The sequence below is a fragment of the Salmo trutta genome, chromosome 22 (assembly GCF_901001165.1).
Source record: "Salmo trutta chromosome 22, fSalTru1.1, whole genome shotgun sequence".
NCBI classification, from domain to species: domain Eukaryota; kingdom Metazoa; phylum Chordata; class Actinopteri; order Salmoniformes; family Salmonidae; genus Salmo; species Salmo trutta.
The window spans coordinates 5,163,121-5,189,396 of NC_042978.1; the positions used below are offsets into that span (position 1 = coordinate 5,163,121).

At 44.2% G+C, this 26,276-nt stretch overlaps 1 protein-coding gene and 1 pseudogene across 1 annotated transcript in view; both read right to left on the minus strand.

The window, feature by feature from the left end:
- kif14 (kinesin family member 14) overlaps positions 1-18,274 on the minus strand; it is a 52,635-nt gene extending 34,361 nt beyond the window's left edge. Inside the window, exons 1-22 of the mRNA XM_029706309.1 lie at positions 18,211-18,274; positions 16,720-17,903; positions 16,271-16,525; positions 15,847-15,934; positions 15,638-15,736; positions 15,429-15,481; positions 15,304-15,334; positions 14,540-14,647; positions 13,724-13,840; positions 11,250-11,368; positions 10,661-10,833; positions 10,078-10,225; positions 9,870-9,933; positions 9,240-9,424; positions 8,156-8,258; positions 7,871-8,028; positions 7,553-7,700; positions 4,407-4,698; positions 3,842-3,935; positions 3,457-3,598; positions 3,017-3,123; positions 1,852-1,955 (exon numbers count right to left, since the gene is read on the minus strand). Of these exons, the coding sequence (XP_029562169.1) occupies positions 1,852-1,955; positions 3,017-3,123; positions 3,457-3,598; positions 3,842-3,935; positions 4,407-4,698; positions 7,553-7,700; positions 7,871-8,028; positions 8,156-8,258; positions 9,240-9,424; positions 9,870-9,933; positions 10,078-10,225; positions 10,661-10,833; positions 11,250-11,368; positions 13,724-13,840; positions 14,540-14,647; positions 15,304-15,334; positions 15,429-15,481; positions 15,638-15,736; positions 15,847-15,934; positions 16,271-16,525; positions 16,720-17,798 (3,667 nt within the window). The 5' untranslated portion in view covers positions 17,799-17,903; positions 18,211-18,274. The remainder of the gene's footprint in view (positions 1-1,851; positions 1,956-3,016; positions 3,124-3,456; positions 3,599-3,841; positions 3,936-4,406; positions 4,699-7,552; positions 7,701-7,870; positions 8,029-8,155; positions 8,259-9,239; positions 9,425-9,869; positions 9,934-10,077; positions 10,226-10,660; positions 10,834-11,249; positions 11,369-13,723; positions 13,841-14,539; positions 14,648-15,303; positions 15,335-15,428; positions 15,482-15,637; positions 15,737-15,846; positions 15,935-16,270; positions 16,526-16,719; positions 17,904-18,210) is intronic.
- A 1,452-nt stretch (positions 18,275-19,726) lies between these two features.
- Positions 19,727-26,276, minus strand: part of LOC115158937 (probable ATP-dependent RNA helicase DDX59) — a 36,392-nt pseudogene continuing 29,842 nt past the window's right edge.

Here is a 26,276-nt window from a genome sequence, read left to right on the forward strand (position 1 = left end):
CTGTAACGGAGACAGACAAGTTGGCCAAAATAATTACGTGAAATATGAAGGAAACTCCACGTGTACTACAAGAGCTATAACTGTAGGCCTACAGTGGCTTGCGAAAGTATTCAGCCCCCTTGGCATTTTTCCTATTTTGTTGCCTTACAACCTGGAATTAAAATCGATATTTGGGGGTTTGTATCATTTGATTTACACAACACGCATACCACTTTGAAGATGCAAAATATGTTTTATTGTGAAACAAACAAGAAAGACAAAAAAACTGAAAACTTGAGCGTGCATAACTGTTCACCCCCCAAAGTCAATACTTTGTAGAGCCACCTTTTGCAGCAATTACAGCTGTAAGTCTCTTGGGGTATGTCTCTATAAGCTAGGCACATCTAGCCACTGGGATTTTTGTCCATTCTTCAAGGCAAAACTGCTCCAGCTCCTTCAAGTTGGATGGGTTCCGCTGATGTACAACAATCTTTAAGTCATAACACAGAGTCTCAATTGGATTGAGGTCTGGGCTTTGACTAGGCCATTCCAAGACATTTAAATGTTTCCCCTTAAACCACTCGAGTGTTGCTTTAGCAGTATGCTTAGGGTCATTGTCCTGCTGGAAGGTGAACCTCCATCCCTGTCACAAATCTCTGGAAGACTGAAACAGGTTTCCCTCAAGAATTTCCCTGTATTTAGCGTCATCCATCATTGCTTCAATTCTGACCAGTTTCCCAGTCCCTGCCGTTGAAAAACATCCCCACAGCATGATGCTGCCACCACCATACTTCACGGTGAGGATGGTATTCTCGGGGTGATTAGAGGTGTCGGGTTTGCCCCAGACAGTGTTTTCCTTGATGGCCAAAAAGCTCAATTAAGTCTCATCTGACCAGAGTACCTTCTTCCATATGTTTGGGGAGCCTCCCACATGACTTTTGGCGAACACCAAACGTGTTTGCTTATTGTTTTCTTTAAGCAATGACTTTTTTATGGCCACTCTTCTGTAAAGCCCAGCTCTGTTGAATGTATGGCTTAAAGTGGTCCTATGGACATATACTCCAATCTCCGCTGTGGAGCTTTGCAGCTCCTTCAGGGTTATCTTTGGTCTCTTTGTTGCCTCTCTAATTAAGGCCCTCCTTGCCTGGTCCGTGAGTTTTGGTGGGCGGCCCTCTCTTGGCTGGTTTGTTGTGGTGCCATATTCTTTCCATTTTTTTATAATGGATTTAATGGTGCTCAGTGGGATGTTCAAAGTTTCAGATATTTTTTTGTAACCCAACCCTGATCTGTACTCTCCACAACTTTGTCCCTGACCTGTTTGGAGAGCTCCTTGGTCTTCATGGTGCCCCTTGCTTGGTGGTAGCCCTTGCTTAGTGGTGTTGCAGACTGGGGCCTTTCAGAGCAGGTGTATATATACTGAGATCATGTGACACTTAAAGTCCACCTGTGTGCAATCTAACTAATTATGAGACTTCTGAAGGTAATTGGTTGCACCAGATCTTATTTAGGGGCTTCATAGCAAAGGGTGAATACAGGCGTAGCTCAGAGCACCACTTTACAATTTTTTTATATTTTAGAATTTTTTAAAACAAGTTATTTTTTTCATTTCACTTCACCAATTTGGACTATTTTGTGTATGTCCATTACGTAAAATCCATTTAAATTGCAGGTTGTAATGCAACAAAATAGGAAAAACGCCAAGGGGGATGAAAACTTCTGCAAGGCACTGTATTTTATTTTTTTTACACCTAATGTTATACCATTCTTTCATTTCTATATGCGGTAGCCTGGCAAAGAAACTAAAAGTCCTTCAGTGTCTTACACACACACACACACACCACACACACACACACACACACACAACACACATACCAGAGGACTGCGAGGTGTTACTGTTATGAAGGCTTTGAATAGGGTGCACTCGGATTTCGTAGAGACGCCCTGAAATCCTCCTGCTCTTCAACAGGCTTCTGCTCCTATAATGGTGGGGAACAAACAACAAAAAACACACATTACTAACGTGTCTTGGAATGGATCTCAACAGTCTAAAACAGCATTGCCTCATCAACTTTCACTGATGTGAAAGCAAATTCATGTCTGATAGGCACCACGCACCAGCTACATTTCATTCACCAATCCTATGTTATCATATCAGTGCAGATGAAGGAGAGGAGACAGGAGCAGAGAAGAGAAGCCATTTCCAATAATTGAGAGCCAAACATTGTCGGCAGAATGTGAGTGTTCTCTCGGGCAGCGTCCCGATTCCCTGCACTTGTACACTCCCGTCAATGGTGAACTCCCTCCAGCTAAGGCTTACAGAAAATCCAAAGCTTTTAAAATCCATGACGGGGAGTGAACACGTCGGGAAAAGCAGGGCTACGGGAGACAGACACACACACAGCCAGACCGACAGAGATAAACAGGGCACTAGCTGTGGCTGCTAGTGGGTTCAGGGTAGACTTCAGAGGATTCAGGTGAGAGTGAGTAGCGAGAGAGACCGAGATGGTTTCCATGTTTCCTTTGGCCTCCTCTCCTTCACCGCAGGCACCACCAGGCCCATAAACATAGCCAACAAGAAAAATAACGGAGAAAAAGTTGCCGCAAGGGGAAAAATGAGGGAAATGTTTCTGTGTGGTTATTTCACACTGAGGTGAAGAAAAATGACACATTGAACTTCCAGGATGTGCCAAGTAGTAAATCAACAGAGTGGAAATATCAATACGAGCGCTGTAGAAGAAAAAAAATACCCAACACGTTCCATATGTTCAACAAATGATAGAGAACCATGTTCACTCTCAAGTGAGTTCAAAAACACGGTTTTCCATATTCAACTTAGTTCTGACACATTTTTGCATGCGTTTGAGTTCAATTGAGGAGGATAGAGAGAATGAAGAGTAGAGACTAGGTTTGTGTCCCAAAATGGCACCCTATTCTGTACATAGTGCACTACTGTTGACCACAGCCCCATAGGGCCTGGTCAACAGTAGTGTACTATATAGAGAATAGGGTGCCATTTGGGATGCACACTAGAAATTACCTTCTGCGTGAGAAGGAGGAGGCGGTTGAGGAAGCCGATACATCTTGCTCCCACTCATCATTGGGATCGTAAAACACGTCGTCATCTTTACAGGCGCTGCTGTCCCCCTGGGGAAGGAGAATAAATGACTGCTCAGTTTAACCCCAGTCTCATTTATTCAGCTTAAATGAGAAATTACAGGAACGGAGGATGCCCCTCATGCATAAACAAGCGTTTTGTAAATTAGGTGTGCAAAATCCACAGACTGACTGTTCCACTGCTTGAGTGCGAGACAGACAGGGTGGGAGAATGCAGTCTAAATCGACCTGATAGTGGTATGATAACTACCAACTAGATTAACCAGAGAGCATCCACATTTCAACAAAAATGCACCAAACACAGCTTTTTAAATTCAGGTGGACAACATATGCATTAGTAGCAAGGAATGACTGCTAACTGACCTGGTCGAGTTCCCTCATGGCGGCCAGGTTGCTCTGGAATTTCTCCAGACTCCAGAAGGTGGAGATGCCCAGTTTGGTGTTCTGCACCTGGACCTGCAGCTCTCCCTTTCCCCCTCCACCCTCCTTCCTAGACCCCTCGTGTCTAAAAACAAAGTGAAGATTGAGATTAATCTAAAAAGGAAGAGAAAGTGATGACAAAGGATGACATATAATGCAGGGCTTTCTTACGAAAGAGACCTTGGACTCAATGAGACCCCACCCTGCCCAAGTAAAGGTTAAATAAATGAAATAAAACAAGAGTGAGATAATGTCCTGATAGATGGATCTACAGTAAGATCTCAATATGCAGCAAAACAAAGAACTATTTCATATACTCCACTCGTACCTGCTGAAAACTGTGTTCTTCATGAGTTTGCCACTGATCTTGTTGGCTTCCTCGATCATCAGAGACAACTTCATGGCGTCCCACTGTGGAGGGACTTAACACAACAGATCACAAAGCATTAGTGTATTTTCTAGGGACAAAACGAAAGCAAACAGAACCAAACAGGGAGGGATCTACCTGAGTTTGTCCAATAGAAACTCTTGTTTCCTTTGCAAAAAGTTTTTCTACAGTTTGCTATGGTGTGGACTAATGCGTACACGCCAGGTCACCAGAACTATAACTAGCTACAACACTAGAACCATGCTGTGACATAATGGAAATTACACTTATCTTTACAACACAGCGCTAGCTATTAGTTAAACCTTTCCTATTACTGTATTTACATTGTGTCCGATCTCATCTCTGATTCATTTCACACCTGATTTGTAATCATTTGTGCACATTGTTGCAACAGAAAACGCTTTACAACGAAAATTTTTCCAATTGTTCAGGTAGTCCATCCTAGTTTCGGTCCGTTTCCTCGTGAATACAACCCAGAAGATGAAAATTCCCAACAATGGTTTACCGTTTTTCAGAGTCTGGCTTCCTTTCTGCGCCACTTTCCTTTGCATCTCCTCAAGGTCTTTTCCGATCTTCCTCTTCTCTGCCTCGAGGGCCTCAACCACCTTGGCCTGTCGGACACCGTGATCGGCCATGGCCTGCCGTGTGGCCTGGGCCTCCATGTGGAGGCGGAGACGTGTCTTGTGCGTGTCCACTTCCTGCTCCAGCTCCACCTTGGCAAACTGCAGCTCCTCCATCTTGGAGACCACCCGCTGCTGGTCCATCTCTTGACACCGCTTCCTTTTGCTCTCCTCCTCCTGGGGGAAGGAAAGCACCATTGTCAATGAGTAAAAGGTCTTAAAGGCCCAATGCAGTCATTTTTATATCAAATAATTTCTATGTAACAATTAAGTACATTACTGTAATAGATTCCCATGAAAATAGGGCAAAAATAGCTTTTTAGCAAAAAACTATTTCTCAAGCAAGAATTTTGCTAGGGCTGTCTGGGAGTGGTCTGAGTGGGGAAAACTGAAAACTAGCTGTTATTTGTGAAAGTTAAATGGTCTATTAACCAATTTACCGCATGGTGATGTTACCACAGAAAGCTGAAACCTGTGCAGATTGTATTATCAAACAGCATAAAAGGATTATAGAAGGATCCAGACACTTTTCTTTGCAATTTCACTTGTTTTTGAGAAACGGAAAAGCGCAGAGATTTGGTTGTTAAAAAGCAAACTTCTCAGGTTACACCGTTGTATGACTATGACTACAAAATGTTACACCATTGTAAGACCACCTAACCTTTTAATTCAAGTACATGGTCGGGTAAAAAAAAAGTCACGAAGGCCAGATGGAAACAGCAAATTTGTCTAAACTTTCCAAATGTTGACAAAACAAAATACAGTAGACAAGGTGGGATCTTTCATATTGATGATGATTGTCACGTGATTATATGTTCTGCGGTCTGCCCACGACGACTCAGGAAAGCATGCAGGTTATTAAACTACAAATGAACTTCACAGGGTGGTGAAAGTGCACATGAGGAGCTTGATGCTCCTTTCAATTAAATATCAAGGGTCTTATTCTGGTGACATGATTGATGCTTGGCTGCTGTTTAACAAATACAAAATAATCCCGCTCTTAATAATGTCATCATGTAGGTAGCCCACTCGAATTGTATCTGCAAACTGTTGGCTAGAGCGCATGTGCCAAGACCGAAGTGGGCAAGTTCGCTATGTAACGCAACATTTGTTGTGGCAAAACCATCATTAGAGTTGAAAATGCAATAGAAACCCATTTACCTTGTATTTTTTGTTCAGTACATGGGAATTTAACCACAAAAGTAATTATGTGCATTACGTCATCAAGTTCAGCCTTTTTTCCGGAGATTGAAACATCTCCGGTGGGAAAATGGGTATCTAGACCCAGGGTTGAGACCTCGACCCCGCCCCTGTGCAACTGGGTCCTGGACTTTCTGACGGGCCGCCCCCAGGTGAAGGTAGGAAACAACTCCACCCCACTGATCCTCAAAACTGGGGGCCCACAAGGGTGCGTTCTTAGCCCCCTCCTGTACTCCCTGTTGACCCATATCTGTGTGGCCATGCACGCTTCCAACTCAATCATCAAGTTTGCAGACGGCACTACAGTGGTAGGCTTGATTACCAACAACGACGAGAAGGCCTACAGGGAGGTGGTGAGGGCCCTCGGAGTTTGGTGTCCGGAAAATAACCTCTCACTCAACATCAACAAAACAAAGGAGATGATCGTGGACTTCAGGAAACAGCAGAGGGAGCACCCCCCCATCCACATTGACGGTACAGTAGTGGAGAAGGTGTAAAGTGTTAAGTTCCTCCGCGTACACATTACAGACAAACTGAAATGGTCCACCCACACAGACAGCGTGGTGAAAAAGGCGCAACAGCGCCTCTTCAACCTCAGGAGGCTGAAGAAATTTGGCTTGTCACCTAAAACCCTCACAAACTATTACAAATGCACAATCGAGAGCATCCTGTCGGGCTGTATCACCGCCTGGTACGGCAACTACACCGCCCTCAACCGCAAGGCTCTCCAGAGGGTGGTGCGGTCTGCACAACGCATCACCGGGGGAAAACTACCTGCCCTACAGCATGCGATGTCACAGAAAGGCGAAAAAGATCATCAAGGACAACAACCACCCGAGCCACTGCCTGTTCCCCCGCAATCATCCAGAAGGTGAAAAACAGCTTCTATCTCAAGGCCATCAGACTGTTAAACAGCCATCACTAACAGAGAGGCTGTTGCCAACATACAGACTCAAATCTCTGGCCACTTCGATAAATGGACTTAATAAAGGTTTCACCAGTCACTTTAATAATGTTTACATATTACTCATCTCATATGTATATACTGTATTCTATACCATCTACTGCCTCTCGCCTATGCTGCACGGCCATTGCTCGTCCATATATTTATATGTACATATTCTTATTCATCCCTTTACATTGTGTGTATAAGGTAGTTGTTGTGAATTTGTTAGATTACTTGTTAGATATTACTGAATTGTCAGAACTAGAAGCACAAGCATTTCGCAACACTCGCATTAACTTCTGCTAACCATGTGTATGTGACCAATAAAATTGTATTATTATTTTTATTTTTTTACATTCGCATTAACATCTGTCAGCAATTGGAACAGATGACTACAAAACAGTATACTGAATGACTGACTACAAAATGTTACACTGTTGAAGGGTTTTTTCTGGATCAAAATGGGACTTAGGCGGTGGGCGTGGCCAATGGCGCGGTTGCCAACCGGAAATTTCTGAGGTGCTCCTCTTGAAAATATATTACAAATGTAAAGATTTCAAGAGAAAACACTTAAGCTGCCCACCCAATACTTTTCTATGCAGAAAAAACCCTGCCGTGGTATCCCTATGGACTACAAAATGTTACACCGAGTGACTATGCCGGATAAGTAGCCAACACTTAAAAATATGTGGTGTGTTTAATTTAGCTGGTCATTGGTCAATTCAGTAGCCCTGACATTACACCAAATGACTCACTTTATACAAGACAGTGAAGACACCATGGTACTTTACATAAGTTCTGATGTGAACATGAAGGCAGTGGGCGAGATTTGTCAGTGTTTTCATTCACACATTAGTCCTACATGTAAAGCCATGGTTGGCGTACCAGTTCTCTCTCCAGGGCTTTGATCCTGTTCTCATACTGAGTCTTCTGGTCAGACAGCTCCTTTTGGGCCATCTCTTTGGCCACCTGGATCCCCTGCATCATCTCCTCTTTGGCCTTCAGCCTGGCCGCCTCGATCTCCTCTTCCAGTCTAGATAGAAAAAAATGGCTGCCTAGTTGCATTAACAAGTTTTCGAACGAGTGCTGTATTGCATCATCGATGTGATCTAAAAATATTTTCACCCAGTACTTTCAGTTATTCACATTGACACATGACAGGAATCATATCGCAATCGTTTCTGAATCTTGTGGTCGACTCACTGCACTCTTTGCGCGGAGAGCAGCTCATTTTTGGCAAACTCAAAGTCCTTATGGCCATCGCCGTCGCCCGTCCAGCATGACACGCTTTTCCCAGACTGCACCTCTGCTGGGTGGTTGAAGCGGAAGTAATGGTCCCCGCCCAGGATCACCCTGTCACCCTAGAAACCACAGAGATATATAAAATAAAATAAACGTGAGTGATTCATAATTGAGCTCACAGTCAGGTTTATAATGTTGTGCCTTGTGCTTTTTATTATTCATCGTATGTGTGCACACAATACGTACACGATGCAGGACAGTGGTCTCAGATACCAGGTTCCCGTTGACAAAGGTCTTGGCGTTTTCCATGGGGATGATGCTGACTTCACCATTCACATTGGAAATGACACTGGAAAGGAACAGTTTAGTCAATTCTAGCCCTAACGCAACTGAAACCATATAAAAATGACAACAAAAGGACACTGGAATAGAGGTGTTTCCTATTAAATAACCTGGAGAAGAAAAAAAAATCTACGGACAGACAGAAGCACCGACAGGTCAAGAACGAAGACAAAATTACACGGGAAAAAAGTTGTTTCATGTCAAACAAACATTAAAATATAAGAAAGTGACAGACAGGACTCATTAGTAGGCTAAACGAGGCTATGGTACGATTGTTTTTCCCATGTGTAACTCTGTGTTGTTGTTTTTGTCGCACTGCTTTGCTTTATCTTGGCCAGGTTGCAGTTGTAAATGAGAACTTGTTCTCAACTGGCCTACCTGGTTAAATAAAAGGTGAAATAAAAATAAAACATTTCACTGGTCATCCCCAAAGCCAACACTTTGGCCGCCTTTCCTTCCAGTTCTCTGCTGCCAATGACTGGAACGAATTGCAAAAATCACTTAAGTTGGAGACATATCTCCCTCACTAACTTTAAGCGTCAGCTGTCAGAGCAGCTTACCGATCGCTGCAGCTGTACACAGCCCATCTGTAAATAGCCCATCCAACCAACCAACTACCTACCTCATCCCCATATTTGTTTTTCTGCTCTTTTGCACACCAGTATTTCTACTTGCACATTCTCATCTGCACATAACTCCAGTGTAAACTGCTAAATTGCAATTACTTCGCCACTATTTATTGCCTTACCTCCTTACTTCATTTACACACAATGTATACAGATTTTTCTATTGTGTTATTGACTGTACGTTTGTTTATCCCATGTGTAACTCTGTGTTGTTGTCGCACTGCTTTGCTTTATCTTGGCCAGGTCGCAGTTTTAAATGAGAACTTGTTCTCAACTGGCCTACCTGGTTAAATAAAATGGTGCTTCCCCTTATTAAAAGATGCTATTTAAAACCAAAGAAGAGGTGGGTCGGTTCTCCTCACCAGTGGTGGTCTGCGATAAGGGCCCCAGACAGCTGGATGTCGTGGGCGGACTCTGACTTGTGCAGGCCGACCTTGGTCTGTCCCTCCTTAATCATGTATAACAGCATCTCCGACAGCTGCGGGTCCTCGTTCAGGTTCACCAGGTTGGGCAGCCGGTTGTCCACCTTAAACGTGATGCCCGCTTTCTGAGAGGGAGACAGGGAAGCAGATAAATATAGGAAAAAATTGATTTAGAAAAAATGTACAACTAATATTTTTTCAATAGACTATTTTTTTAAATAAAAAGTGTTAAAAATATATTAAGGATATTTATTGCTGAAACCCTCATATTAAACACCAATGGTATTCACTAAGTTGGTTTATATGCAGGATAAGAGCTTTTTCATTATTATTTGATTATTTTACATGTGATAAGGCCAAAGAGGGCCAGAGATAATTACAGACACCTGTGATAATCTGAAGTACACAAAAAGGCCACAAGATGTCATCTGATGAAATAAAAACATGAAAGTTAGCAAAATTCTGGTACTTTACTGTTAACTTAAAAAGTTTGGAGTAATATACCCTCCCTTTGCAACCCAAGTAATGAAGCTAAAGGTCATTTTCCACTTATAACCAACTAAAACTGACCTGTAATTCTTTGGTTTCCTCACGTTTGCGTTTCTCTGCCTGCTCCAGCTTTTCTCTCCACGCTCTGACAAGAGGTAAAGGAATCAGATTAAAGTAAAAAACTAAGACTTAAACAGTTGTTCGGACGCATTTTCATAATTTGCTACCTAGATCACAGACCCTCTCTGGTACTAGTGCCTAAGATGTGTGGAGGTTGTATGGTGGTCACCTGTGGGCCTCGGCCATCTCCCTCTCTTGCTGGGTTAGCTTGCTCTTCAGAGCTAAGATCTCCTGCTGGAAGAGGTTAATTGTCTCCGGCTCGATGCCCTGAGAGCTCATTTGAGCAGCCCGCAGCTTCTCCACCTCAGCTTTCAGCTCTAGTGAACAAAGACGCACACAACATAGTTTGTTAAATTGCCACTAAAACAGAAAAGTGAGGAGCCATTTTGTATGAGCTTTTGTTCATAACAATCACATGTATGATGTCAAAAGACAACCTTTTCTTGCAACATACTCTTTAATACAGATAATATGGTGATAAACCACAGAAGGTACATGGTCTCAAAGTCTCTGCACTGTTTCCCCTTCCCTGATCAAATAAAGTATTTGCAAATGTGGCGCAGCAATCTCCTTTCAATAATACCTGCATGACAGTTGACTTAGCCCCCGTGTAAAGTGACAGTGTATAAATATGTCCCGAAGGCAAGGTTAGAGCCGGGCTACCTAATTCAATCTGGTGATGGATAGATAGGAAAAAGAGAGCGAGAAAGACAGAGTTGAGTGGTGGCATGGCGAGGGAGAGCGAGGCTGACCTCTTATGAGCTTGGCGTTGGTGTCCTCGTTGACCTTGGCCACGTTGATGATCATGCGGGCCTGCTTGGCGTACCGCAGCGTGCTCAGGCTCTCCTCCACATTGCTGCCCGCCGGGCTCAGGGTGGCGATCATGGCCGTCTTGGAGTTTCCACCCAGGCTCTCCTTCAGCAGCCTGGACACACGGGCGACACAAACGACATTCAGATTTACCTCTTGACAAAACTACTTACTTCAAAAACTTCTGACTTCACCAACCTCTCGCAATTTCATAAGGATATCTTGTACAGGTAGTTGCGCATTGCCAACAACACAAACTATTATCTTTACCCCACATAGTTTATCAATATTAAATAGTACCAATGTATTCTATTGAGGAATGTAAATCTCAATATCTCCTCAATCTCATTAGTTTCAAAAGCTTTTTGAAATATGTTTGTAGTTTACAATACTGTGGTGTGGCAAGGTGGGGGTCGATTCCATTTCAATTCAATCTCTCAAACTTGATTATAATGGGATTCAGCCCATCCCAATTGTCTGTATAACAAGCATTCAACTCCTTAGCCTGTCAGTGAAGTTTATCTTACTCACCATGTGAGCACAGAGTCCCTGTAGGGGGTGAAGACCTTCCTCTTGGTCTGGGCCTGCTCTGACAAGGCAGAGATCACCTTCCCCAGGGTCAGCAGCGACTTGTTGATGCTGGCACCCTCCTGGGATACAGGGGAATAGGATACAGTTAGGCTGGATGGATTTGATAGAAAGAACAGATTGGCTCCAATTTGACTGGTTTTGAACTTTTCAAAAAATAAATGACAAATAGTGGGAAATGTCTTTCCGAGGAAATTCACTTCCTAATATATGATAGGCTATATTTTACACTCCGACATTGGCTGGAAATAATTATTGATAACACATTTATTTGTCTATGCCTGCAAATCGTCTCTCTCTCGTTGTTGCGCCTATGGCCCATGTGCGTCTCAATTAAATAGCCTGAAGGCTATATGCATGGGCGGAAAAGCACAACCTAGTTATACAGTCGTGGCCAAAAGTTTTGAGAATGACAAATGTTAATTTCCGCAGAGTTTGCTGCTTCAGTGTCTTTAGATATCTTTGTCAGATGTTACTATGGAATACTGAAGTATAATAACAAGCATTTTGTAAGTGTCAAAGGCTTTTATTGACAATTACATCTAGTTGATGCAAAGAGTCAATATTTGCACTGTTGACCCTTTTTCAAGACCGCTGCAATCCGCCCTGGCATGCTGTCAATTAACTTCTGGGCCACATCCTGACTGATGGCAGCCCATTCTTGCATAATCAATGCTTGGAGTTTGTCAGAATTTGTGGGGTTTTGTTTGTCCACCCCCCTCTTGAGGAATGACCACAAGTTCTCAATGGGATTAAGGTCTGGGGAGTTTCCTGGCCATGGGCCCAAAATATCGATGTTTTGTTCCCCGAGTCACTTAGTTATCACTTTTGTCTTGTGGCAAGGTGCTCCATCATCCTGGAAAAGGAATTGTTCGTCACCAAACTGTTCCTGGATGGTTGGGAGAAGTTGCTCTCGGAGGATGTGTCGGTACCGTTCTTTATTCATGGGTGTGTTTTTAGGCAAAATTGTGAGTGAGCCCATTCCCTTGGCTGAGAAGCAACCCCACACATGAATGGTCTCAGGATGCTTTACTGTTGGCATGACACAGGACTGATGGTAGCGCTCACCTTGTCTTCTCCGGACAAGCTTTTTTCCGGATGCCCCAAACAATCAGAAAGGGGATTCATCAGAGAAAATGACTTTACCCCAGTCCTCAGCAGTCCAATCCCTGTACCTTTTGCAGAATATCAGTCTGTCCCTGATGTTTTTCCTGGAGAGAAGTGGCTTCTTTGCTGCCCTTCTTGACACCAGGCTATCCTCCAAAAGTCTTCGCCACACTGTGCATGCAGATGCACTCACACCTGCCTGCTGCCATTCCTGAGCAAACTCTGTACTGATGGTGCCCCGATCCCGCAGCGGAATCAACTTTAGGAGACGGTCCTGGCACTTGCTGGACTTTTTTGGGCGCCCTGAAGCCTTCTTCACAACAATTGAACCACTCTCCTTGAAGTTCTTGATGATGCAATAAATGGTTGATTTAGGTGCAATCTTACAGGCAGCAATATCCTTGCCTGTGAAGCCCTTTTTGTGCAAAGCAATGATGACGGCACATGTTTACTTGCAGGTAACCACGGTTGACAGAGGAAGAACAATGATTCCAAGCACTACCCTCCTTTTGAAGCTTCCAGTCTGTTATTCAGCATGACAGAGTGATCTCCAGCCTTGTCCTCGTCAACACTCACACCGAGAGAATCACTGACATGATGTCAGCTGGTCCTTTTGTGGCAAGGCTGAAATGCAGTGGAAATGTTTTTGGGGGATTCAGTTCATTTGCATGGCAAAGAGGGGCTTTGCAATTAATTGCAATTCATCTGATCACTCTTCATAACATTCTGGAGTACATGCAAATTGCCATCATACAAACTGAGGCAGCAGACTTTCTGAAAATTAATATTTGTGTCATTCTCAAAACATTTGGCCACGGCTGTATATTCAAGGAAATTAACTTCCTAAATATGATAGCTAGGCTATAATTAGGCTCCGACATTGACCGGAAATAAATATTTATAACAGATTTATTTTACCGTGTGCAAATCGTCCCACTCATAAAAGTCAATCAAAAAGTATATCAAGTTAAGTGCAAATGTCCACTCTCCTATTCTATTTCGCCCAAACCTTGCTCTTTCAAACTACGTCTAGCCTATTGGCTGATATATTAGGTTGTCTGTAATTGCGCTATAAAATAGGCCACGTGAGAATCTCTGATATTTTAACCTATTTCTCAGGCTAATGTGGCACATTTTGATCTTGCCTAGGGTGGCAAAATTGCTGGGCCTGGTGCTGCGTCACATAGGCTACACCTAAAATAACATTGCTGGACTGCCGTCGGGTACAGGACCAGTTCTTGCAGGAGCGGGTGTGAGTCGGACAAGAAGTCAGCGGGATGAAGAAATCAAGTCCAACTACCAGTGCTTACCCTGAGGCGGTCTCCGCTGGTCTGGGCTGAGGAGCAGCGTTCGCTGCCGGCCAAGTCCACCAGGTTGATCCTGCTGGTGATCCTGTGGTCATGTTCTTCCCCTTCCACAAACTCAGTCTACACAGACAAAGGGGGAACAGACACACACACACACACACACACACACACACACACACACACACACATTGAGAGAACAGATGTTGGACAAGAGTTTCCTGGTTATCCATGAAGATCAACTGACCAAATAATGGAAACACTTGAGTAAATGAGGGATACAAAGTAGGTGTTAATTAAGCAATTAACATCCCATCATGCTTAGGGTCATATATAAAAATGCTGGGCAGGCTTCCATGGCTAAGGTCCCATAGGATGACAATGCTTCCATCCACAGGGCAAGAACAGTCACTGAATGGTTTGATGAGCATGAAAATTTTGTAAACCATATGCCATAGAAGTCTCAGTCACCAGATCTCAACCTAATTGCACACTTATGGGAGACTCTGGAGCGGCGCCTGAGTGTTTTCCACCTCCAAACACAAAACATCAAATGATGGAATTTCTTGTGGAAGAATGGTGTTGTATCCTTCCAGTAGAGTTCCAGATACTTGTAGAATCTATGCCAAGGTGCATCAAAGCTGTTTTGGATTGTGGTTGCCTTATTAAGACCCTTTATGTTGGTGTTTCCTTTATGTTGGCAGTTAGCTGTATGTGTGTATTCAAACAGAAAAGGAGATGTGCGACATAATATGCACATAGATGCACAGTCACGCTAACAGCATACACACACAAACAAAGAGACAGGGTGGGGAGGTTCACCTTGGTCTGGGTCATAACCAGGGTAAGTACGGAGTGGGATCGGGAGCTCTTGTCGTTCATGCCCGTGGCTGCAGTGGCTCGCTGCTTGTTCCCAAGCTCCAGCCAACCCTGGTAACCACACATTTACTAAGCAATGTTCAAAAGTGGTAAGAAGAGCTCGCTACATGTCATGGATGGGTTCAGCAGGACACGTTTTGGAACGTTCAGATAGAAACATGCCATGTAGACAGACATGCCTTTCTGTCATGTAGAGTAAGGGATCACGTCAGCTCTATTAATGGCATTTATTGTATTTTCTTTTACCCCTTTTTTCTCCCCAATTTTGTGGTATCCAATTGGTAGTTACAGTCATTTCTCATCGCTGCAACTCCCATACGGACTCGGGAGAGGCGAAGGTCGAGAGCGGTGTGTCCTCCGTAACACAAACGAACACAAGGCTCACTTAACACGGAAGCCAGCCGCACCAATGTGTCGAAAGGAAACACTGTACGCCTGGCGACAGCGTCAGCATGCACTGCGCCCGGCCCGCCACAGGAGTCGCAGGTGCGACTCTCCCCTAACCCGGACGACGCTGGGCCAATTGTGTGCCGCCCCATTGGTCTCCCGGTCGCGGCCGGCTGCAACAGAGCCTGGACTCGACAGAGCCTTAAACCACTGCGCCACTCTGAAGGCTATTTAATGGCATTTCTATCTGCAACGTTCAACAATGTTTGGCAACTAAACGTGGCCCAGTGTTAAGAAAGTGTGTCTGCAAAGCCACTTACCTGAATGTCCACATAGGAGCTCACCACGTTCCTGTGAGCAAACATATAGTCAGTGAGTGAATCCATAAGACTAGCAATCCATCATTAGATTTAACAAGAAAAATGGAAAGAGTAAGTTTGCTCACGTTGTCAGCTCAGCAACGTAAGGCCCGTTGACTGGATGTTCCCTCACCCTTAACTACAAAAACAGAGGATTTGGTCATTATTAAGCTCATTGATGTAAAATGGCATTGAGAAACAACACAGATCATAGGGCCATTCAATAGAAATGTCAGGATTGAAATGTCATGTTTCAATTCATATCAGTTATCTTTAGGGAGTTTGTCCTACTCACAGGCCACCTCTTCTGGTTTTGTTCATTCCTGGCAATGAGCAGGTCATGGATTTTCTCATTGTACACCTCAAAGTAGCTCATCTCCAAATGACATGTCACCTGTAAAACATCAACAGCCACATAAAAATGCATTGCATGATAACTGAACAGAGTCAACAATATGTGCAACTTTGTAGGAATATTATCTGAATTAATAGCTAATAGGGTACCTCCTGATTATCAACCACAGACAGCCTAGAGAAGAGCTCCTCGCAGAATCTTGGTGTTACACCTGCCTCTTCCCCAACACCCATCATACTGCAGGAGAGTAACAGAAGAACATATAGTCCAATTGAACATATGGATGAAATCACAGTCTACTAGGCTGGCTTCACAATGGAACATTACAATAGACCAGGGTTTCCTAATCTTAACCCTGGGTGCACGTTTTGGTTTTTGCCCTAGCACTACATAGCTGATTCAAATAACAAACTCATCTTCAAGCTTTGATTATTTGATTCAGCTGTGTAGTGCTAGGGAAAAAACCAAAACATGCACCCAGGTGGGGACCCAGGACCGAATTTGGGAAACCTTGCATTAGACCAAACATTATACGATTTGAGTGTTTCTTCAAGTTGTGAGAGTGAGTCTTACGTGTAAGACTTCCCAGATCCAGTTTGGCCATATGCAAACAGACAGGTGTTGAAGCCCTCAAAGGCCCTCTCCAGAAGTGGCTTTGCTAGTTTTTCATACACCGTCTGCTGGCTGGCAAAGCCGGGGTCGCTTTTGTCGACGGAACAGAAGGAGAAGTCATACGTGAAGGAGTAGCTCTGCTTGGTGTCTGGATGTTGGACAAGAGTCTCCTGGTTATCCATGAAGATCACCTGCAATGCTTTCTCAGTCTTCTCCCTGAATATGAATGAAAGGCAGATATTTCAGCGTCATTATTAACGTCACTGTTTATGGATAACTGTAGAAACAATTTAGTAGAACACAAGTTCACAGACAGCAATATTTAGGCCAAACAATAGAAATGTAGTTAGAGCTGGCTGAATGCAATTTCAATGAACAATTAATCACAAGCAGATGCTACATATTTATACCTGGTGTTGAATGGCCTCATTCTGACCGCAACTGTCACGGCACTGTTCTCCATTTTCAGGGGACCCTGTTCGTGCTTTAGCATCGCACTGGGTGGGAGCAAAAGCTCGGTGGAGGAGGTAGGCACAGGAGTCGAGGACCTAGCCATGGTCAGGTCGCCATGGCTTGAGTACTTTCTCACCTGCCCTGGCAGCAAGTTGGAGGTCACGTTTGCTCTTTGACTACTGACCAGAAACTTGTTAGTATGGGGAGTTGCAACAGGCTTTGCAGCTTCCACAGTCACCTGTGCGTGCGTCTTCGGCCTCTCTAGGCCTACCGTTTTTACTGCCACCACTTTTGGGATGTCTTTCCCAGCCAACCTCTCAAAGGCATCCTTCTTTGCTGTGATTTTCTCAAAATGAGTCTTTTTTGTGGGTGTTGAAAAAGTTCTGGTATGATCCTCTGGTTTTGTCACATCTACTTTGCCCGGGGCTGCTGGCTGTTTTGGTGCAAATAGTTTGACTCCTTTAGCTGGAGTGTTTAAAAGACGAACAGCTTCTCTTGATTTACTTCTAGATGAGCTGTCCCTCAGACTGAATGACCGCAATACAACTGCACTAACAGGCGTTGGAGGGTTTGATTCAGAGAGAACTTTGGAATGATGAGAGTCGGTACCGCTGACCCAGTGTTGTCTCGAGCTCTCTGTTGCTTTGCTGGTGTCATTACTTGCGCTTTTGTCAATTGAACCTGTCCTGGTTCTGCGTTGCAACGTCAGTCTTTTCTCAGGTACCGGTGTCCTATTCTGAGTGACTTCCATTGTATTTTCACTCATCACTTTGTCGCCGTTCGTACCCGTTTTCCTCTGTAGAGTGAGACGCCCTCGACCGGGGGTGCCATTCCTCTGACCTCCGGTTTTTGACAGCGCAGAGTTAAAATTGGTCGTGTTTATCTCCTTGGTTTTATCCAATGTCAGTAATTTCGTATCGTCCCCTTTGATCATTCCTCGCGCAGGTTTTTGGTTTTTCGTGTCAGGAACGCTTGATGTCAAGAAATTGTCATAAAAAGCGGTGTGCTTTTTCGCTGATATCGAATATAAAGACATGGCTGAGTTTATTTAAAAAATAATAATAAATATATAAAAATCTTTCGTCAATTCCAAAATAAAAATGTTATCTGTAGACAAATCAATGAAAGTGCACATCTTCCCCTGCAAAAAGTTTAAAGTTAACGTTAGTTTTATTAAGAAATGGATCATTCGGACATGTTATGAAACAACAGGAGCTGGCTAGACAACAATGCATGCGGTTGTATTTGGTCGTTTAGTTGGTTTACGACGTTAGCTAACCTTAGCGGGCTAACTTAGCTAGCTAAGCTAACTGTCCAGCTGAAAATTATAATCTGAACAGTTTACTTATTAAACGTGAAACGTTAATATAATTCAGACATCTACAACTATATTTGCCAGCTACTTCTCAAAACAGAAGAATTAAACAATTTCTTCTGAGTTTGTTTACCATTTCACTGTAGTGGTTGACATCTCTTCCACGTCTGCCCCGCGTCGATTTCAAACTCCTATCAGTGGTGTGCTATTGGCTAGACACAAATTACGTCACCGTCCACAGCAGAACAAAATAAATGCAGAGCCTGTGTTTGAAAGTTAGATGGCAGTATTTCCACGCTTGAGACTAGATCCAACATCTAAACAAAATGCTTCGATGTTCAACTACACTACACTACATGACGAAAAGTATGTGGACACCTGCTTGTCGAACATCTCATTCCAAAATCATGTGCATTAATATGGAGTTGGTCCCCACCACTCTTCTCGGAAAGCTTTCCACTAAATGTTGTAACATTGCTGCAGGGACTTGCTTCCATTCAGCCACAAGAGCATTCGCAAGGTCGGGCACTGATGTTGGGCAATTAGGCCTGGCTCTCAGTCAGCATTCCAATTCATCCCAAATGTGTTCAATGGGGTTGAGGTCAGGGCTCTGTGCAGGCCAGTCAAGTTTTTCCACACCGATCTCGACAAACCATTTCTGTATGAACCTCACTTTGTGCACAAGGGCATTGTTATGCTGAAACAGGAAAGGGCCTTCTCCAAACTGTTGCCACAAAGTTGGAAGCACAGAATTGTATAGAATTTCATTGTATGATGTTGCGTTAACATTTCCCTTCACTGGAACTAAGGAGCCTGAACCATGAAAAACAGCCCCAGACCACTATTCCTCCTCCACCAAACTTTACAGTTGGAACTATGCTTTGGGGCAGGTAGCGTTCTCCTGGCATCCGCCAAACCCAGATTTGTCCATCGGACTGCCAGAAGGTGAAACGTGATTCATCACTCTAGAGAACACGTTTACACTGCTACAGAGTCCAACGGTGGCGAGATTTACACCACTCCAGCCGACGCTTGGCATTGCGCATGGTGATCTTAGGCTTGTGTGCGACTGCTCGGGCCATGGAAACCCATTTCATGAAGTTTCCGCTGCACAGTTCTTGTGCTGACATTGCTTCCAGAGGCAATTTGGAACCCGGTAGTGAGTGTTGCAACTGAGGACAGACAATGTTGCGCGCTACATGCTTCAACACTCGGCAGTCCCATTATGTGAGCTTGTTTGGCCTACCACCTCGCGGCTGAGCCGTTGTTACTCCTAGACGTTTCCACTTCACAAAAACAGCACTTACAGTTGACTGGGGCAGCTCTAGCAGGGCAGAAATTTGATGAACTGACTTGTTGGAAAGGTGGCATCCTATGACGCTGCCTTGTTGAAAGTCACTGAGCTCTTCAGTAAGGCCATTCTACTGTTTGTCTATGGTAACTGCATGGCTATGTGCTCGATTTTATACACCTGTCAACAACGGGTGTGGCTGAAATAGCCGAATCCACTCATTTGAAGGGGTGTCCACATACTTTGTATATATATCGTGTATATTACCATATTGCATGTAAAAGAGGGTCAAATCCAAATGACAACTCAATCAAGTTTTCATATTAATTTATTTAAAAAAATGACAAATTACCCAGATATAAACACAAAGTAACTATAACAAGTGCATCTGTCAAACTGTTTCTATCTTTTTAATCTGTTGTGTTTCCGGATGATGTCGAGGAGGTTGGTCTTGGTGACCAACGACATCATCCTCTCTACTTTACGTGGCTTTCTGCTTCTCCTTCCTCTGCTGCTCGTGGAGGTGAGGGGAGTTGAGGAGCTGGGGGGGGCAGCTGGGAGCCTGTGGGCTTCACCTAGTTTACCACCTTCAGGGACAGACACTTGTTGATGTTATTGACCTACGTGAAGGCAGTGCCCCGGTGGCCCAGTCTGCCTGCTCTGCCCAGCTGTGAGGAAGGAGTGGCAGGACACCTAAAATGGCTTGTCACCACCAAATGAGTGGCAACACACACACACACACACACTTGTAGACTATACTATACAAAAATTATTCTGTGCAAGATGTTCCCGCCAAGATGCAAGAAGGTATTGTCTCAAAAATGTATATGACAAAAACACATCAGATTTTCCCATGCACAACAGTTGCAAATTCACCTACCTGATGAACATACTTGTCCATGTTGGGTGACATGTCAAAGACCACCAGTTTGACGTTGACCAGTTTGAGCCCTCTGCCCAGTACGCCAGTGGACCATCACTTCAAAGTGCCCTTCAAGTAGACCCTGAGAACAGAGTACAAAACATATTAAAGGTATAATACTCTTTATGGAAGTACACTAGCTTTGCCTTGCTTCTCTTTTTGAGCCATAGTAGCCAGACCTGGGCCCGTATTCATAAAGCGTCTTATAGTAGGAGCGCTGATCTAGGATCAGGTCCCCACTATCCATGTAATCTTATTAATTATGCTGTAAAAGGTCAAAACTGATCCTAGTGTGTATGGTATTGACCTAGGGAAACATATCTAGGGAAACCCTTTCATCATTCAAATGAATACCCCTCCCTTGGGTCTTGTTCATTAGGGCACGCAAAAGAGAATGTTTTAAAATGTTTTGCAAAGGAAAATGAAAATTTGTGTTTCTTATTGGACCAGTGCAGGCACTCACTCCCTGTTTCAGTCAGTTTACTTCTATTTGGTGCCTAATGAACCAAAGGTTGCCATTGGCCTCACTTTGAGGATGCGGTTGTGTTCCCACTGGGTCTTGTCAGAGTGGATGGCCACCGTCTTCAGGCCTATGACCTACTTCCCGGCTCACATAGCAAGTCTGCCCCCGGTTTACAGTCTATAATCCCCACCACCGGAGGCTGGTACAGTTTCCCATCCTGGGCGAATACAAGAAACACACAGGTCAGTGGTGTTATACAAAATATGGCCATCTCCGTCACAAAAACATTTCTTCCTACATCTAAGGAAGAGTTGATTTATATGCTTGATGTTTTATGCTGATGTTTCACCCCTCTGTGCATTTACTATAAGCCATCATAAGTAATGTAAGTGGCTTGGGATAAGACAGTCTGCTAAAACCTACAAAACATGATAATTACATTTTATTTCAGAATTGTTGGACAACAGGTAAAACGCAGGAGTGCAAGTCAATATCCCCCTGTATAACAAAAAAAATGTCTGATTACTGGGCAGTAATGCCATTTCTCCAATGAGTTTATGAAAGCACAGCCTCTTCCTGCTCCCTGCCTTGTATAGATGGTATAAACCGTTGCTTAGTTTCCTGGAGCGAGGTCTTGACTAAGGCCCCACCCATTTCCTCTGGAAAGGGGGCAGGGCTGCAGTGATGGCATTCTAAATATGGGCCAGTGAGAGAAGTCTTTAAGAGCTACAAATCAAATCGAATTTTAGTTGTCACATGCGCCGAATACAAAAGGTATTACAGTGAAATGCTGACTGTTACGCACGCCTCTCGGAAGAGGGAACGCAACACCCTACTACAACTCAACTCTCCGTGGTGTGAAAGAGGTATGGACTGTAGGTGTGAGTAAGGATGACAAAAGGCAGAGAATACCGTTTACAGGGAATTTATTCCTTCGCACGGTAAGTTTGGGGAAAAGAGGCTGGACGGAACCAAAGAAAGTAAATATTAAAGCCCCCTCTCTTACCTTACCTGCCTACCCACTACTTAACTAACTAGCACTAACCAAAATACAGGGGATGGTCCGCCCAGGTCTTTCCTAGTGTGCATAGACAATAAACTACTATGGGTAATGTATGTCCACGGACCTCTTGCCTAAGCACTCCCTGGTGCCTTCCCCCCTGGGAACAAATGAAACAGAATAACACAAATAAGTTCAATAATCAAAACACTGCATCCTATTGACACACAACAGACAACCAATCAGCTCCCTTAGCAACAACGAACACAGTACATACCAAAATTCTTAGAAACACCCAACATGCTATAACCCTCAGTCATTAGCCTCTTCTCTCAGCAACACTGGCTTGTAAAGCTTCAGAAGGAGTTGTTAATGGGAGACAGCTGCGTCCTGACGAGGGGGCGGGGTCAGCTCTCCAATCAGTAATGGGGCCGACCAATCAGCTGCTTGGAGAATTTCAGGAAGCCATTTCCTGAAATACATACATACAAATACACAAACCACAACACAGAAAATTGGGAACGTAACACTGACTTACAAGCCCTTAACCAACAATGCAGTTTTAAGAAAAATACCCCCCAAAAAGTAAGAGATAAGAATAACAAATTATTAAAGAGCAGCAGTAGAGCAGCAGTAGTGGGGGGGGGGCAATGCAAATAGTCTGGGTAGCCATTTGATTAGCTGTTCAGGAGTCTTATCGCTTGGATGTAGAAGCTGTTTAAAAGCCCCTTGGACCTAGACTTGGCGCTCCGGTACCGCTTGCCGTGCGGTAGCAGAGAAAACAGTCTATGACTAGGGTGGCTGGATTCAGACAATTTTTAAGGCCTTCCTTTGACACCGCCTGGTATAGAGGTCCTGGATGGCAGGAAGCTTGGCCCCGGTGATGTACTGGGTCGTACGCACTACCTTCTGTAGTGCCTTGCGGTCGGAGGTCGAGCAATTGCCCATACCAGGCAGTAATGCAACCCGTCAGGATGCTCTCGATGTTGCAGCTGTAAAACCTTTTGAGGATTTGAGGACTCATGTTAAATCTTTTCAGTTTTGTCGTGCCCTCTTCACGATTATCTTGATGTGCTTGGACCATGTTAGTTTGTTGGTGATGTGGATGCCAAGGAACTCGAAGCTCTCAACCTGCTCCATTACAGCCCCGTCGATGAGAATGGGGGCGTGCTCAGTCCTCCTTTTCCTATAGTCCACAATCATCTCCTTTGTCTTGATCACGTTGAGGGAGAGGTTGTTGTCCTTGCACCACACGGTCCTCCCTAAAGGCTGTCTCATCGTTGTCTTTGATCAGGCCGACCACTGTTGTGTCATCAGCAGTACCGTGCAGTATCGAAGAGCCCTCACTGCTGCTCGATCATCCTATTTTTCCAACTTGAGGAAAATTGAGGAACATTTTCTCAAATTGAGGAAAATAAGAACAATCCAAAATTTATTTTTGATACTGTCGCAAAGCTAACTAAAAAGCAGCATTCCCAAAGAGAGGATGGCTTTCACTTCAGTAGTAATAAATTCATGAACTTCTTTGAGGAAAAGATCATGATCATTAGAAAGGAACTCCTCTTTAAATCTGCGTATTCCTCCAAAGCTCCGTTGTCCAGAGTCTGCACAACTCTGCCAGAACCTAGGATCAAGGGAGACACTAAAGTGTTTTAGTACTATATCTCTTGACACAATGATGAAAATAATCATGGCCTCTAAACCTTCAAGCTGCATACTGGACCCTATTCCAACTAAACTACTGAAAGAGCTGCTTCCTGTGCTTGGCCCTCCTATGTTGAACATAATAAACGTCTCTCTATCCACCGGATGTGTACCAAACTCACTAAAAGTGGCAGTAATAAAGCCTCTCTTGAAAAAGCCAAACCTTGACCCAGAAAATATAAAAAACTATCGGCCTATATCGAATCTCCCATTCCTCTCAAACATTTTTGAAAAAGCTGTTGCGCAGCAACTCACTGCCTTCCTGAAGACAATGTATACGAAACGCTTCAGTCTGGTTTTAGACCCCATCATAGCACTGAGACTGCACTTGTGAAGGTGGTAAATTACCTTTTAATGGTGTCAGACCGAGGCTCTGCATCTGTCCTCGTGCTCCTAGGTCGTAGTGCTGCTTTTGATACCATCGATCATCACATTCTTTTGGAGAGATTGGAAACCCAAATCGGTCTACACAGACAAGTTCTGGCCTAGTTTAGATCTTATCTGTTGGAAAGATATCAGTTTGTCTCTGTGAATGGTTTGTCCTCTGATAAATCAACTGTAAATTTCGGTGTTCCCCAAGGTTCCGTTTTAGGACCACTATTGTTTTCACTATATATTTTATCTCTTGGGGATGTCATTCGAAAACATAATGTTAAATTTCACTGCTATGCGGATGACACACAGCTGTACATTTCAATGAAACATGGTGAAGCCCCAAAATTGCCCTCGCTAGAAGCCTGTGTTTCAGACATAAGGAAGTGGATGGCTGCAAACTTTCCACTTTTAAACTCGGACAAAACAGAGATGCTTGTTCTAGGTCCCAAGAAACAAAGAGATATTCTGTTAAATCTGACAATTAATCTTGATGGTTGTACAGTCGTCTCAAATAAAACTGTGAAGGACCTCGGCGTTACTCTGGTCCCTGATCTCTCTTTTGAAGAACATATCAAGACTGTTTCAAGGGCAGCTTTTTTCCATCTATGTAACATTGCAAAAATCAGAAACTTTCTGTCCAAAAATGATGCAGAAAAATTAATCCATGCTTTTGTTACTTCTAGGTTGGACTACTGCAATGCTCTACTTTCCAGCTACCCGGATAAAGCACAAAATAAACTTCAGTTAGTGCTAAATACGGCTGCTAGAATCCTGACTAGAACCAAAAAATTTGATCATATTACTCCAGTGCTAGCCTCCCTACACTGGCTTCCTGTTAAGGCAAGGGCTGATTTCAAGGTTCTACTGCTAACCTACAAAGCATTACATGGGCTTGCTCCTACCAATCTTTCCGATTTAGTCCTGCCGTACATACCTACACGTACGCTACGGTCACAAGACGCAGGCCTCCTAATTGTCCCTAGAATTTCTAAGCAAACAGCTGGAGGCAGGGCTTTTTTTATGGAATGGTCTGCCTACCCATGTGAGAGATACAGACTCGGTCTCAACCTTTAAGTCTTTACTGAAGACTCATCTCTTCAGTGGGTCCTATGATTGAGTGTAGTCTGGCCCAGGAGTGTGAAGGTGAACGGAAAGGCTCTGGAGCAACAAACCGCCCTTGCTGTCTCTGCCTGGCCGGTTCCCCTCTCTCCACTGGGATTCTCTGCCTCTAACCCTATTACAGGGGCTGAGTCACTGGCTTATTGGTGTTCTTCCATGCCGTCCCTAGGAGGGGTGCGTCACTTGAGTGGGTTGAGTCACTGATGTGGTCTTCCTGTCTGGGTTGGCGCCCCCCCTTGGGTTGTGCGGTGGCGGAGATCTTTGTGGGCTATACTCGGCCTTGTCTCAGGATGGTAAGTTGGTGGTTGAAGATATCCCTCTAGTGGTGTGGGGGCTGTGCTTTGGCAAAGTGGGTGGGGATATATCCTTCCTGTTTGGCCCTGTCCGGGGGTATCATCGGATGGGGCCACAGTGTCTCCTGACCTCTCCTGTCTCAGCCTCCAGTATTTATGCTGCAGTAGTTTATGTGTCGGGGGGCTGGGGTCAGTCTGTTATATCTGGAGTATTTCTCCTGTCTTATCCGGTGTCCTGTGTGAATTTAAGTATGCTCTCTCTAATTCTCTCTTTCTCTCTTTCTTTCTTTCTTTCTTTCTTTCTCTCTCTCTCTCTCTCGGAGGACCTGAGCCCTAGGACCATGCCTCAGGACTACCTGACATGATGACTCCTTGCTGTCCCCAGTCCACCTGGCCGTGCTGCTGCTCCAGTTTCAACTGTTCTGCCTGTGGCTATGGAACCCTGACCTTTTCACTGGACGTGCTACCTGTCCCAGACCTGCTGTTTTCAACTCTCTAGAGACAGCAGGAGCGGTAGAGATACTCTCAATGATGAAAAGCCAACTGACATTTACTCTTGAGGTGCTGACTTGTTGCACCCTCGACAACTACTGTGATTATTATTATTTGACTATGCTGGTCATTTATGAACATTTAAACATCTTGGCCATGTTCTGTTATAATCACCACCCAGCACAGCCAGAAGAGGACAGGCCACCCCTCATAGCCTGGTTCCTCTCTAGGTTTCTTCCTAGGTTTTGGCCTTTCTAGGGAGTTTTTCCTAGCCACCGTGCTTCTACATCTGCATTGCTTGCTGTTTGGGGTTTTAGGCTGGGTTTCTGTACAGCACTTTGAGATATCAGCTGATGTAAGAAGGGCTATATAAATGTGTAAGTCGCTTTGGATAAGAGCGTCTGCTAAATGACGTAAATGTAAAAATGTAAATACATTTGATTTGATCAGCAAACTTAATGATGGTGTTGGAGTTGTGCCTGGCCGAGCAGTTATGAGTGAACAGGGAGTACAGGAGGGGACTGAGCACGCACCTCTGAG